The sequence below is a fragment of the Aspergillus niger genome, assembly GCF_000002855.4.
Source record: "Aspergillus niger supercontig An07".
Taxonomy (NCBI): Eukaryota; Fungi; Ascomycota; class Eurotiomycetes; order Eurotiales; family Aspergillaceae; genus Aspergillus; species Aspergillus niger.
Genome location: NT_166523.1, coordinates 1,997,469 through 2,013,018, shown reverse-complemented (window position 1 = coordinate 2,013,018; position 15,550 = coordinate 1,997,469). Strand labels below are relative to the sequence as shown.

Here is a 15,550-nt window from a genome sequence, read left to right as displayed (position 1 = left end):
CGAGCGTCCCGAATTCAGCCGATGGTGTTTTCGGGAAGTTCGTGTCTGTGTCTGAGTCGCGGGGTTCTTCCGGAAAAAGGATTACTACGTTCTACTACTTACTACCTTCGGGTATACTATTTCTCCTTTTTTATGAATTGGATTTTATGTAGGATTGTATTCAGGTTGCTGTTTGTTTTGCTTATGTTATTATAATGGTCATTATGGCTGGTTGCGTAGTATTATGGTAGGTCCTATTTAGTGGTAGTCTAGGTGGGTGGTAATGGTGGTCTCGTACACTCATTAAAATGAAGGAATGCTTGTGGAACGAGGCGAAACAGCAAAAGAAAAAGAAAAAGAAATACCGCTCAAAGACCGTACACAAAAGTTGGATGGACACGCCAAGTGTAAATGTAGCATCAATGAATGAACTGGAAGTGGGAATTTTTGGTACATCATGTCGTGTTCGTCAAGTCATATCCGTCATGAGGGTCTTAATTTAGTACAGAACTGTCCGCGGAGGAACTGACCCGTTCAGCTTGTCGTCTCCTCGAGAGCATCAGCGTCCGCGGTGGCATAACTCTGGCTCGGGTAGTGTTCAACTGGGGCGTATCTGTAGAGCTGAGAATTTTGGAATTGGTGCCAGCAGCTTATGGCCATGTCAGCAAGTGTTGTTGAGATTGGGGACTGTGAGGTTTTAGAGACATACCTTGGGGCCTGGAGCACGTATCGCGCCATCGCCTCCCTAAATCGACTCTTGTACTCCTTTGGACTGGTGACTGTAGGTCGATTCTTGCCGCCACCAGCGAACCCACGATCTTTGATCCAGGATTCTAGTTTCTTGTCCCAGGTGTATGTGCGGATGCAGTCGATTACGCCAACCACTAGCTCTGAACGACTCTCGTCAATAGCAATCATGAGCGAGTAATCCATCACGTTTTGGCGTCCCAGAAACAGAGTGTCATTCCAGACGCTCTGACTCAGAAGCTTCTTCGAGTGCTCCCGCGCAAACAACGGTGTTTCGTAGATGAAGTCAACCATGTTTTCGTCGAGAAGGACCTCGTTGCGTTCTCCCGTGCTCTGGACTTTGCGATTCCTCATTGAACCCTTCAGATCGAAAATCCGGGTAGGGACACGATCGTAGAACAAGTTCTCCATCAACAGGAGAAACCAATTGAATTCTGTCCCGGTAGCGGGGTTCTTGATAATCACTTGGTAGAACCCGAACATTTTCGCAATCGCAGACGGCAGCTCATGGAACAGTGCCTCGGACATAATCTGGAAATACGCTGGGGCGAATTTCAAGAATGCCTGTGTTTCGATGGGTGAAAGCGATTTGAGAATGAAGCGATCATCGAGGGTCTTCAAGAATAAAGATTTAGTCTTTCCTCCCTTGGAGTCCCATTTGGCGCATCGAGAAAGCGATTCTACAATCCGCTCTGCAACTCCGCATTTCTTCCGTAAGGCATCGAACTGCTCGGCATAAAATACCTTGCACAGCATTTTGGCCTGACCTTCCTGAAACTGATACTTCAGATGTGTACCGGTCGACCTCAAGAGTGCATGTTCGACTCGGGTCTCGTCCAAAGCATCGTTACCATCCTCTTCATATGTGTTCTTCTCGTCGGGCTCCTCGTAGCGCCTTTGAATGGCTTCTAATTTCTCCTTGTAGTCGCTGGAGTCCAAAGCGAACGCGATCAAGGAGCTGGGTTCGTCTTCCCGCACGATTATGTCGCAATCTGCAAAAACATGATCGGACATGGTAAGTGGATAATCTAGAGGTGCCCAGCCGCTGGCAGAACGCTCCGACCAGAAATTGGTCAGGAGCTTCAATAGTGTACTCCTCTCATGCTTGGGAAACTCTTTCAAATCCATCGACTCGTCCTCAGGTGACATTTTCATCTCATCATTCGAGTCTGTTCTTTGCAGGTCGTCTCGATCTTCATCACTGTGTTCCTCACCTTCGACCTCAGACAATATATGTTCGTCCTCAGGGCTAGCGCTCTCCTTTTCTTCCTTGGGAGCAGAAGGTTCCTGTGAGGCATCGTCCTGCCTGCTCTCTTCCTCGGAGTCCCGTCGCGGTAGTTCTTCGCTATTTCTGCTGGACTGGTCTTGAGGGATACGTGATGCTGGGGGTATAAAATCTTCCCCTTCGCCCGAGGGCTCTCGTTCTTCAACTGCTTCCCTGACATTCTTATATACCTCGACGATCGGTTTCGAGGAAGCTATTGGGATTGCGCGAGAATGGGTACCTTTGGCAGCTCGTCGCGCTCTTTCGCGTTGCCGTTCCTTCTCAAACTCGCGGCTCAACTGCTCGAAGTGCTTAGCCAGGTTTGATACTCGAGAGTTCTTTCGGGTCGGTATAGAGCGAGGTATGAGAGATGCGCCTGGCGTCATTCTCCCACTTCGGAGTGCCAGATTGAAACGTTCCGAGAGCTTCTTGTTGTCCGAAGACCTGTACTTGGAGTCCAACGGAGGGCTTGGAGCTCCGTCCGACGGCGTCAATCTGCCAAAAGCGATTTTCATGCCCTTTATTGGGGTTGTATCATTGCCTAGGTCCCTTTGGAAAGGAGCAGGTTGCGTTTGAGCACGGAATAATGGTGGAGAAGTAGACTTCCCACTGCGTCGCAAAGTAGCTTCGGCAAGTCGGGGGATGGCTGATGGAAAACGACTCGGAGTTGCAGTTCTTTCAATTTCGTCACTTTTTTTCCTCTGACGAGCACTTGGCTCCTCAGGAGGGGGTTCAGTTGAAATTACATCAGACTCAGTAGGGGTAGATTTTGGCTCCGGTGACTCTAAAGGCTCCGGGGGCTCCTGACTGTCTATTGCCTTCGTGGTAGGCGGTGCTAGTACCGGATGCTCAGAGTGATTCAAAGGCGTTGCAAGATCCAGATGCTGCACCTCTTTTTCGGCCGCAATCTCAGCCTGCGGGGGTGAGAACTGCGAGCTCCCTGAACTGGAAGAGAGAGTTGCAGAGCCGACATCGTCAGACTTGATGGCATCACTCCCCTGGCTTGCAGCAACGTCCTTCTTTCCCGAATGCTCTTCGACAACAGATACTAGGACGTCCTGTGCCTTCTCCGGAGAAAGGGTCATACGGCGCGTTAATCGCATTCTTTCCGGCATTTCGACGATTTCATTGTCGGCTTCGTTTGGCGTGGTAGGAGGCTCTTCAGGTATCACTTCCTTGTCCATGAAGATTTTCTTCAGCTGCAGAGTGGCCAATCTTTTGATATCCTTTTCCGAAGGGAAGAAATTCTTCTCGAACTCAGCAAAAGCAGCATCCCATTCGACAACCTTCTCCTGAACAGAGCGGATCACTTCATTCAGGGGGATTACTTCCCAGTATCGCGAGTTGGTGTATTTTTCCTGTAGCTGTTTGATCAAGAGGATATGGTCTTCGTTAGCCTTCTTACTCAGGTGCTCTATCTGCGTTTTGCAATCTTCGGCTTGTTGAGGGATAACGGTCTCAACACTGATTCCCTTGAGCCGTGCCTTGACTGAAACCATGAACCTAGTGATGCGATGCTCCATTCGCTGATAAACCTCGTTTCTGAGCTTCAAGTCATTGTCCACTTTCCATGTAACCCGAGTTCTGGGAACAATGATCTCAAGCAAATTAATGCTGTCGTAGTGGATTCGTATAGCGACGTCCTTGAAGCCAAAAAATCGAAGGTGATCACGTTGCAAATCATGAGGGCAAACGCCCGCCCGAGCGTGTAGGTTCTTGCTCCAGAACGAGAGTTCCAAGTACTTCCCAAACGAATATTTCCAGGTACTCTCCGACATCGGAAAAACTTGGGTCTCATTACCGCAGATCTTGCAACAGCTCCACATCAAGATTGTATCCTGGAGGCCTCGCAATTTCGAGGGATAGGGCTGGGTGAAAACACTTATCTGGGCTTCACCATGCACATATTGACGGTGGTGCTCAAACATTCGCTTCTCGCAGCCATTCGCCGTACATACTGCATTTGCATGGAGACAGATATCCTCGACATACTGTCCTAAAGTACAGTCTGGCTCAAATATCGGGTCTCCACCATGCTCGTTGTAGTACTCGAGGGCAAGAAGATCCGGGCCGGAGCAGGGGATTGACGTGGTAGTGCAGACAAGACTGAAGAGGACGACGATGTTCTGGTGGGCGTACGGATCAAAAAGGCCGACGCTTCCGGCGACATAAGCTTCCCACTGACGCTTCTGGGTTTGATAATGATGAAGAGCTCTATCATACTCGGCATCATGGACTGCGCGTAGAACTTCCTTAACCTTCGGTGGAGCACCCTCGGGTGACTCATGAACCATTTCGGGGGTGATCAGTATAAATTTCTGAGATTTGGCCTTCTCATCTGCTGACTGGTCAAGGTTAAGGTCTTTGTCGCGGAGGCGCTTAAGATAAGCCAACTTGCGCTCCATTTCTCGGGCACGCATGAGCAGGTAGGGAGGCTCAAACTGGACAAATGGAGACGCAGACAGAACCTTCGTTTCATGGTCCCGAACAATATCTTCGTAGTAAGTTGGCCTTGGAACGTCGTCGGGCACTTCGCTTGCAGTCTCTGTGCCCGCTGCTGTGTCTTTAGCAGAGGAATTACTCGCCCCCTCGCTAGAAACGTGGCCTGCGTCGGTCTTCTTCTCCGTCTCGGCATCAGTCAAGGCCGGCATCTGCGCAAACTCATCTCTCATCAAGCAGGTCTCCAGCTTGAGGTTGTAGACAACATAGGTCATAAATTCAGTGATTCTTTTGACCTTTGAAAGCACCTCGCTATCACCACCGCGCAAAACAATCGTGCAGCCCAATTCTTTACGGCAGCCAGATAGGTACATGTATGTCTTTTTTCGGCCGTTGTACACATATGTCTTGACATCAAAGCTGCCACAGTCGCTATGCACCGGGGTGGTCACCAACTTATCCATAGATGTGATGATCCTGGTTTGAGTACACCGAGAAACAGCTTCAAGTACCGATGACTTGACGTTGTATGCGGTGGCGATATTGGCCTTTTCCAACAGCTCTAAGGCTAAACCGGAGACATTCTTCTCGACTAGAAGCAGGTTAGGCCGCAACGCAGCTATTCTGCTCACCAAATTGGCAAGGAATTCACGCTCCTGCCGGATAACAGGTTCCAGGCTCATAAAGTGCTGCTGATGTCGTGCATATTCAAGGGGAAAGGCAATTATCAGGATCTTTGGTTGGGGTATGCTCCTTGACATACTTTTGAGGGCAAGATTTTTCGTGAAGACCAATCCTGAAACATAGGAAGTATCTCCTGGTCGGCCACCCAGAATCTTCTTTAACTTTATGTAGTGACGAATATCCATATCGTCACCCCCCTGCACGTCCGGAACAACCTCATCCGCTGCCTTAAGAAGTATCGGCAGAAGAGCCGTTTCCCACTTAGAGACGTTTGGCACGGACGAGTCTTTCAGGAGCTGTCGTAGCAGTTTGCGAACATGCTGGAGACTAGCTTTGTTTAGCTCAACCGGAGGTGCACCTGCTCCTCTCATAGACGAGCTTCTGGTCATCTTGAAGCCGCTTGGTGGCACTCCTGGGGGCAAGATGTGAACGGCAGCCGGTTGTTCGAGTGAGTTAAACATACTATCTTTCGATGCTCTCGGAGAGTGGCGCTGGTGGATACTACTTGCAACACTAAGATTGCGCCGACGGGAAGGACGAGGCAAATTTACTGCTCTCGAGCTGCTAACACTACCATCATCTGGTTCGCGGCCAAAAGAGTTCAAACCAGCAACACTCCGATCTCCAAACGCGTGCCGGCCTTTCTTCATGGCTGCAAGCAGTCCACTAAACGTAGTACGCTCACTTTCTCCACCACTCTTGGACAGCGAGCCTTCCGATACGGCAGACAATAAATTAGGCTGTTCCTCGCCACTAGAGGCGTCATCGGAGAGGTACTGTGCCAGGTCAGGATCAATGATGTTATCTTTATGAAATGCGGGCAGCCGGGACTCATGCACGGCATCATCTGCCTGGCGCCGCTGAAAAGGTGCCCGGTCATCGTGATGGGGCTTGAAACTCCGGATGTACTGCTGACGGGAATGGTGACGCTTGTGGCCCATTGAATGAGGCCTCCCACTTAATGACGATTTTAAGGATCTTGAGGACGTCGGCCGGGCTAGAGGTCTATCTGGGCTAATCTCAAGCACGGCTGATCGGCGGTTGTGGCCTTCTCCTGCACGCCGTGTTGCGGGGATGGCCATAGTAGGAGTCTTCATCACATGTTCGATAGATTGAGACACCACCGATGAGGTATCATCCTCCTCAGAGGGGATACGCGGATAGATTCCCGATCCGAATTCGGACATTCGAGGAATCATCGGTATGGGACTTTGTTCGCTATCAGAGAACTCGGAAGAATCGTCGTCATGGCCATTTATCATAGCCTCGCAAGGCTTGCAAACACGTATAGTTCCAGTTTGGCTAAACCGGTCACCCGGAATTAATAGTGTGCACTTAGAGTCAAAAATCTGCCCGCACGTTCGACAGTGGTGCTTTCGTCGAAACGTAGAGAAGGGCTCGCCACAGTGGAAGCAATCTTTTGCGTTTTCATCTCGCATCCAGAACTCCTTGCTCAGTAGCTTGCTTCGGAGTTGGGACATGACGCCGTCGCCACTTGCATGCGGACGCCAGCTTCTTCCGTCTGTGCCAGAAATGCGGTCCACAGACGTGTTTAATGGAGCCAAAGCTGGTGGGCCAGATACTGACTCTGCTGTGGAGGCTTGGGATGCCACATATCCCGGCAACCGGCTCGCGCTCGATATGGACTGCCTTTCCCCAGTCTTATGCTTGACTAACGGCTTTGGTAAGTCTTTCCGTTGAGGCTCATCGTCAGGCATCGGCATGGGCGGAGCGACTCCAGAAGGAACTTGCTTTTCAATGAATGGAGCTACCTCATTGCTGTTGTATTGAGTGACGCTATTCGTCCTTGATCCAGAGGCTGTGTTGATTCTGTCCAAGTTGAATGATGCGCCTGAATTCGATCGTAGCCTCTCAGGGGGGAAGGGTAAGCCATCTTGAGTCCCATCGATCGAACGTTTAGCCTTGCGCAGCGGGCCAGGCAAGGCAGCCTCTATCTCATGAGTTCCTTGCGAGTCCGACCTCCTGAAACTTTCAGGCACCTGACTGCCCATCGTAGATGTTCTGCTGATATCATGGCTTCCTGGAGTTTCGTTCGCGGAGCTCGATTTGACCTGTAAGACCGGGGAATTCGAAAGTCGCTGGCTCCAACCCGACGAGGACATAGATGTAGTGTGAGGACCATCTTCCCTGTCCGTGCCAGCGGACTCGACAGTTTGCAAACTGTTAGAGGAAAGATTGACCGAGTTCGTACTTGAGGCATGAGTAGCATTCACATGAAGTTCAGTAACCATCGGGTCAACGGCTGCTGAGCTACCCGTAGCCTTTGGTAAAGGTGCCACCGGGGATTTAAGCGCAGGCGATATTAACGGCTTCGAAGATGAGCTTGTTGATTTGGTAGGATGTTTTGCGCTCTTTCCCGGTCCAGGAACACCATCCTGAAAAGAGTGCTGGCTCCCAGGCGCAGGTGAGTGCAGCCTTGATCCCTGTGACGAGCCCGCATAGTGCTGATGAGGCTCCGAGGTCTCATGAGCAGGCTTTATGGACGAGCGCTCTGACGGAGGACTTTTTATACCAGCATCATCCGCAGAGCTCTTGTCTGATGATTTCCCAACCCCGCTCACAATACCACCCACTGAAGTCCTAAAGCGACTGTATAGCCCGCTCAGCCCACCTTGCAGCTCGCCCGAAATAGTTTTCTCGTCCGTTGCAGATGACGGGGCAGGAGGGCTCGTAAATTCGTTGAAAACTGTCAAGGCATCCGACTGATAGGCTGCGGTATGTATTTGATCGAGGGCTGCGTGCAGGCTTTCACGTTCCGCCTGTGTTGATACGGAAGCTCGAGAACCGCGGCGACCGAGAGGAAGGAAGACAGATGAGGCGGAGGGGCTCGAGGTCCCTTGGGACTGTTGGGAAGCCATACAGGCTTCGTCGTTCCCAGGGACAGAACACGAAAAAGCAGATATCCCCGCGGAATCTTATCGAACGTTGATCAGACGGGTTTGGCAAGGCAAGGGGTGGCAAGCATTTGCGGTATCTTGCTGCGGAGAAGCTTCCGTTGCTCGGTGATCGGAGTCTGTGCGGTGAGTGTCCATGCATGGGGAGATGAACTCCACATTTCCTGGGAGGGAGGTCGGATAAAAGAAAATCAGTCAGTCGAAGACACCGAGGGGACAGGCAAAGGCAGCCTTTGTCTCCGATGAGAGAAGAGGAGCAAAGCGGGGGAGAAAAGATGCTGAATGAGACCGGCTGCACTGTCTACTGTCTAGACCTTGTCGATTAGCAGCAACAGGGATTCGGGCGGTGCCCATGACATGTGCCGCTGCCCAATGACGTGGTTCGCGTCGGCGGCCGCGTCGTGGCTGGTGCTGTGGCGAATGAAGTAGTAATGCGCCACCTCAAAGGCGGTCAGGCGCGTCGGTTGCCGATGAGGTCGCGTCTCTGGCAGGAACAATTAATGAGCTGCGCAACTCACGCTAGGTGCCAGACTCGAATAATCGGAGGGATAAAATCATCATGAGTATTGCTATCCACTATACAGCTCTGCATTTGCAGATGGATTGAAACCAGCGTGGATTCGTATCCGTACACTAACCAAAACTTGATCTGCTGAATTCTATCACCGGACTATGTGGCCCTATACCAAAAAGCTCGCCCGCATTTGCCTGCTTCTAGATCCTCACGATGGGCTCCGCCGAGATCTGGATCGCATCCGTCCTTGAGAAATGTCTCGCATCTTATGATCAAGGTCCAGCTGGTAGTACTAAGTACGAAGATGATGGTAGTAACCTTCGTTTCTCTACCCGTGTTCAGCACTCGGCTTTGATCCAAAGTGTGAGTTCTCTCAATCGTTTACAGCTATGAGGATCACTGTACTGACTCTATCTTCCCGACTAGTGGAGGGAGCAAGAGGGCGTACCCAAATTAATTTTGACCGATTCGAAGTCCCAGATCGAGGCGATTCTTACACAGGAGGCATTGCGGGCCTACGGGAAAACAGCTCCGGACCATCCGTTATGCGCGGACCTGACTCGGGGTTACTATATCCAATTGTTGGACTTTCAGGTGGTCCTGGAGTATTCAACAGTTGAGCCAAAGGTCCATTTATACGTTCGACGTTTCGATATCGACTGGAGCCGCGGAAAGACAAAATCAGCCCCGCAGGGCAAGTTGGTCAATAAGAACCCTTCCGTCAAGAAATTGATGCAACATGTTGTTCACAGTATTAGGGGCCCTGAGGCGGACGATGCGGCACATGCGGAGCCATTCGATGATACTTTCGGAACACAGGCTTACCAGGGCACTCGAATATCTGCTTCGCAAGACGTTCTGATGTCCCAAATACCCCCAATGTCCGCTTTCGAGAGTCCAGCGGCTCGTACCTCGTCTATTAGCTGTTCTGATATGACAAATAATTTATTGGGGAATGCAGAAATGCGTGTGCGGATGCCGGATGTTCCCGACTTAAGTAATGACAATGTGCACAGACGAAAGACAGAGGCTGCAGAACAGCTTCGGAGTAGACAGAACAGCGCTGAGGCTACCAAGCCTTCCTCCAACTCCATGAATGTCCGACGAAGTTCATCGACTGCTAGCCAAAAAAGGCTTGAGAATGCCACAGGGACCAGGGAACCTGATATCCTCAGTCGACTGCCAAGCGAACCGGGGGCCCAGAGAGTTAGCCAGCCACCCTCTGATCTACCAGGCGAAGAATATGCAACAAAGCCAAATCGTGCCGTCACAGCAAATGGGTTAACATCCAATGCGATTCAAGGAAGTCCTAATAAACTGTCTTCTCAGTCTATAAAACCGGAGAAACCGTATCCCAATAATACCGATCCTTGGTATGGAACGACAAAGATTCGACGGAGAGACATTGAGATCCCAAAAGAACAAGCCGAACTGCTGGAACAACATAGGCGCCGTTGGATACCACCATCTCCGGGAGAAAGTACGCCACAGGGGCATGTGCCACCCAGACTACTTCATCAATGGAACGAAACGGCACTACGAAGGAGTCGCATGGCTCGGCACAAGACGTCTGTGGACGTGGAGGCCGAGTCTCACCAGCTCCTACCCAGCCAACCCAGCCCTACACCTCAGACCGATTCGGAATCGGAGGGCGAGCCTTTGACGTCAGACTGGTCAAGTTCCCCAGAGCGGGTGTCACGTTCACGTCAGGTTCTGCCAGAAGATAGCAGCCCAGTGCGTGTTCGTACCTTTAGGAAGGGAGGAGAGTCAAATAACGAGACGTCCGAACAGCCGCCGCAAGGTAGCTTGGAGTCTGCTCGCGATGATCAAATCATACCGCAACTGATGTTCAAAAATAAAGATGACACCGTGGGTCTAAATTCCAACGGGGATGGTCAGCTCGCTTGCCGTGAGACGTCTCAACTGAAAGTTACAAATCATGTACGGGATGTCCAGGATGAGTCCGATGCTGAAAGCGAAGACTCGGTGATGGACACGTCCGTTCCGTGTCCGCTCGGTGATGTGCAACAAGTACAACTTGCTAGTCAATCTGAACAGGAAGTTACAAGCTCTGGCTCGTCACTTCCTGGGCGTCGCATCCGCGAACATGTGCAGGTAGTGGACACGCCAGACAACAATGTCAGTCGTCGATCTGTGGACTATGCTAGAAAAGATGCTGGAAATAGAACTCATCACGGTGGGCAACTGTCATCTGACGCAGCGAAATCCTCATCTCAGTCACGGATCCTCAACACGTATGCCAGTAGTGGATCCAAAGAAACTTCATCCCAGGATCGTCAAAATGGCGCCGCCGCTCATAAGAACTCCGATATACTTAGCACACAAGTGAGCAATGGCAGTCTGCATAACGACACAACGCCGTATACGACGTCGGATATGGGGTTCAATTCATCTGCTTCAGGAGCTCAACCGCCCAGTGTCTCGATCAATGGCCCGATGCACAACTCACAGAAGTCAGATCCGTTTTCCTCATACAGAGAAATGCCTTCATCAATATCTTCAAAGATCGGGGAGGTGGTTGTAGCGGGCATTGAGATGCGAGATACGCCTGCCGAGCAGCCCACAATGCCGCGCCCGAAACGTCGTGTATCGGAGATCGGACAAGAGCAAGAGTTCCCTGCCAAACGGCCTAAGATGGAGCCTCATCAACAGCCATCTGAAGAACCAGCGTTGAACATAGTCGTTCGTCGCCAAAGCTACATCAACCACTCCACCCAAAAGTTGGAGGAGGCCCAAAGGGTGTATGAAAAGTTTCGACGGGATTATCCGAACTATCCAGGGGACTTTGCTCACTTTACCGAGCTTTGCTCGAAACTCCAGGCCGTCCGCTCCAAGGGACATTTGCAGCGGTCATTCTTATGGGATGACTTTATCATCAAGCATCTGGAGGATTATCCACGCTATCTTGAAGAGTGTCTCTCCACGGATACCAAGTCATTGGTATATGAAGAGTTCTTTGCGTCGTCCTACTCTAGGCCTTCATACAAGAAGCGGAGCATCACCACTCATGGGATCGAAATCAATGCGGCACAGTATATTCCCGCAGATCAGGCCAGGGCGCCCGACACCGATATCGCATCTCGAACAGCAGACGCTTCTTTCACGGGGAGTCTTGTCGAGCGATTCACTAATTTCCACGCCCGTTCCTTTGGCCCTGAGACTCAGGGAACCCAGTCTGATACAGATATGGACTACATGTCGTGCCTTATGTCGTCTCCCACTCCTCAGACAAAGGTCAGGCGTGACGCGAATGCAGCTGGAGATCTCCCATTATTGGACGAGGAGGCTATGGAGACTGCCTCGGAACGGGATCCGGGATCAGGCATTCCAGGGACTAGGACTGGGCAAGAGCCGGATGACGCGCCGATGGACGAACAACCCTTGGAATCTTCCGTTCCTGAAGGCGAAGCTTATTACGAAGTTCGAGACCCGTTTTCGAATGAAGACACGCCATCTGCGCAATTAGAACAGCACTTGAAGTCTACTTTGGACGAAAGGGGCACACAAAGCTCGGTCAACACTCGCGAGAGATCAGCCATTGTTCAAGAGATGACAGAGCCGGGACAGCTAAAGTCCAGTGCTGTGGAAGACGCCGGCGACCGCGCAGAGATATCCTCAGCTGTGCAGGAAGCCTCCCAGGAAGATGGCTTGGACTCTAGTGTCCCAGAGAGTGGAGATTTTATCATGCACGAGCAACCCAAACCGGACTTAGACTCCAGTATACCTGAGAGTGAAGCTGCAATGGCAAGCTCAGGAAGCACGGACGCCGATGAGTTGGAACTAGAGCACCACTCAGCCCCCAACTCCACACATGATTCAACCGAATCTGACATAGTGAGCGAGTCTAGCCACGATGAAGACGATGATACGAATGCAGAGGCGAAGCCAAACGCCATATCGCTGCCCCCAGATAGTGACGCAGATTCTGGTTCTGACCACAAAGACGAAGACGAAGACGAAGACGAGGAAATGATTGACGAGACGCACGAGACAGCCAGCATTGAGCTCGGCGCAGAGACCCAAGATGCGGCCCAGCAGCAGCAGGAGCTTTCTGACCTTGAGCCCGAATCCGACGCGGAAAGTGTCAACGAGAACTGGTTCGTGTCCCTTCGACACATCCGTCCCAAAGGCCCTGTCTGGTCCGACGACCCCAACACGCCCTTCAAGCAATGGGCACGAGCGGACCAGGCCGTTCTCTCTGAACGTAACCGACGAGGAGGCGCATACCTGCCTGTTGATGAGAAGGGCGTGATACAACGTCCTGGCTATCGTCGATGAGGGCTTTCCTATTCATATTTATGTTTCTATTCATTTATCTTCTGGGATATTATTCTTCGTATACCCCTTTCCACTTGTATTCTTAACATGTCATTTTTTTTTTATTTCTCCAGTTTGTATTATTATACTCATTGCTATATTCTATCGCCTACTTACTATTCTATTAAGTCAAGACATGAGGCTGTGATTCGGATGTATTATGATATCCAAGCCAGCGTTCTAGTGCTTCTTCAGTAGGGAATATTAATTGAAGTGTATGTAATCTTTCAAACCAATGGAAAGAGGGTAATAGGATTCGGGAAACAAGAGCCTCTATACACTGCGATAGGTGAATATTAACTACAGATGGGCATTATCACCTGATCTTCTAGCTCCATTGTTCACCTCACCACGTGACAAAGCTGTTGTTGATGTGGTAGGTAAGCATCTTATTTCTCCAGACATTGACGTGCGTTCCTCCCTACTTAGCTGTTCATTAGTTTTCCCCTTAATAGGCACCACCATGAATAAACTACATTGTTAATCACGCGGGCCATAATGTAAAGTTTTAGTCTATCCTCCGCGGAGAACTTACTGGACCATGTACTAGAATCATAGAAAGCTGAGTGAAGGTAGATATTTATCAATTCATATACAATAGATATAGATGCAACTAGCATTAATTCATCATGCCAAGAGTCGCAGCACTGAATGAATCAGGCTGGACCAAGGGCTCTTCTATATTCCAAGTTCCAACCCTCCATACTCGGGGTATCACGGGTATGCACACTAGCTTTCCTGCCCTCCCTTGGCTAAGAACAAAATACACAAAAATAATAGAAAATATGTCATCATCAGGTTGTTGTCATGACTTAAACCAACCCAAACCCGAACGCCAGTATGAACAGTTGTCAATTTCTTCCGATTTCATTCAGGAAGAGATTTTTTTTCTTTTGGTGATTGATGTTGGGGGTATTCCATCATTTAAGTATGACGGAAGGGTTCATAGGCGTTCGTCCGACCCGTGGTCTGGTTGCCGTGGATAGGAGGCGGGGGAGGGTAGGAGGTGTTGTAGGGGGTCTGCTGGGGCTGGCCGTAGGGACCCAGAGCCTCATAGGTGTAGGGGGTCTTCTCGGCCATGACGGCGCGGTTGCGGTTGCGGTGGTTGTAAGGGGAGCGACCGGAGCAGCAGCAGGAGCTGATGATCCAGAAGAGAGTGGCTGCGAGGGAGAAGGCGACCGCGAGCCAGGTAGCGACGTAGATGTTCTTGCCCATTTGGCCCTTAATGCCGTATTGCTCGAGTTCGGATTTGAAGACGCCCTTGAGGACGGCGAACATGGCGGTAGAAGTGACGGAAGCGGCAGCGGTGAAGAAGAAGGCTACAGCAGACACCAAGCTGGTCACGCAGCTACCCCAGCGACTGCAGATAGCGAAGACACCGACGACCAGTTCAGCGACCGTAAGAGCAAATGCAATGATGTAGGCGATGAACATCCATTTGGAAACGGCCTTGTAGGTGTTCAGGGAGCTCTTGACTTTGCTGGGAAGGGCATTCTCCAGGCCACTCTCTTCCAAGTTCCAGACCTCCAGAGGGTTGAACCAGAACTCGGCCTCGGGCTTGGAGCAGTTGTTGGTTTGATAGCTGTTGTTGGAGGTGATGTTTCCTTCACAGTAGCCCCAGAGACCAATGGCATAGAAGTCCTCGATGTTGTATTGTTCTTCGATTTCCTCGAGCGCAGCGGAAAGATCGCCATCCGAAACACCGGTCAGGTCGCTCACGACGGAGGATACTGTTGATGCGGTGGAGGAGGCTTCGGAGGTAATGTTCTTGAGGTTGGCCTGGAGTGGAGTCAGTACGATCGGACATTTGAGTGGGGATGCGTGAAAGGTAAGCAAGACATACTCTGAAGAAGTAGAGATCATTTAGCGTGCTGGAGCTGGATTTTGTGCAGCCCAGGCCCACCATGATGATGCATATTAAGGAGGCGATGGTGAGGACATATGGAGTGAAGATGCAGACAATGCGACCGCCTTTACCCATGGTGACGGTTGATGTGGACGGTTGACGTGGGGATGTATGCGGGTTGTTGTTTTTTCCCTTGCTTATCGGAGGGAGTTAGATTTGATTTCAGGTCCAGACAGGTGGTTAAGTAGATAGAAGTAGGACACTGAACGTGTGTATTTGGGTGAAGGGTGGTTGAAAAATGTGTGAGATGAAAAGATGAGAAAAGGCTGGGACAGGATGATTTTATAAAAGAGGCTTGCTGGGGGGGGATCAACAAGAGATTCCCGTCAACCGGATTGTTATTACTGCTTTTGAATTTAGTTATTGGGGAGGCGCAGTCAAATGCGAGAGAGTTTGGTTGATCAGCGGGCCAATCACGGGGACGCATGACGGACTACGCCACGCTTGTTTCTATAATAAATTCGAGCGAGTTTCCACCGCAACCCAAACGCGGGATCCAGCACGGTTGATGGTGGAGCCCTTAAGGGCCCTGGCCGAGTAATAACCAGGAATAATCAGATAGAAATTATCTGTCGATTCTGTTGACATTGCACACCACACTGCAAGGGACTAATCCCCATCGAGGAAAGGTGACCCTCGTGGCGGAGACTCACCAGCCCTACCGCCACGTCAGAAGTGGCTGGGGTAATACGCGTCCTCTTCCTCATTATTATAGTGTAGTAGACTAGTAGTAACCTTGTTTCCCAATGTTCTCCAAAGTATGC

General features: G+C 50.7%; 3 protein-coding genes across 3 annotated transcripts; 1 reads left to right on the top strand and 2 right to left on the bottom strand.

Moving 5' to 3' along the window:
- Nucleotides 1–513: 513 nt before the first annotated feature.
- On the bottom strand, nucleotides 514–7,992 carry An07g08980 (uncharacterized protein; the record flags this gene model as incomplete). Its single annotated transcript, XM_059748683.1, has 2 exons — nucleotides 514–592; nucleotides 689–7,992. 2 exons carry the CDS (start codon nucleotides 7,990–7,992, stop codon nucleotides 514–516), a joined length of 7,383 nt encoding a protein of 2,460 aa, XP_059603826.1.
- A 763-nt stretch (nucleotides 7,993–8,755) lies between these two features.
- An07g08970 (hypothetical protein) lies at nucleotides 8,756–12,841 on the top strand (the record flags this gene model as incomplete). The annotated part of the gene is made up of 2 exons (XM_001391934.1): nucleotides 8,756–8,905; nucleotides 8,969–12,841. The coding sequence occupies 2 exons, from the start codon at nucleotides 8,756–8,758 to the stop codon at nucleotides 12,839–12,841; spliced, it is 4,023 nt and encodes a 1,340-aa protein (XP_001391971.1).
- Nucleotides 12,842–13,804: 963 nt separating this feature from the next.
- Nucleotides 13,805–14,861, bottom strand: An07g08960 (uncharacterized protein; the record flags this gene model as incomplete). Its single annotated transcript, XM_001391933.3, has 2 exons — nucleotides 13,805–14,659; nucleotides 14,724–14,861. The coding sequence occupies 2 exons, from the start codon at nucleotides 14,859–14,861 to the stop codon at nucleotides 13,805–13,807; spliced, it is 993 nt and encodes a 330-aa protein (XP_001391970.1).
- Nucleotides 14,862–15,550: the final 689 nt, after the last annotated feature.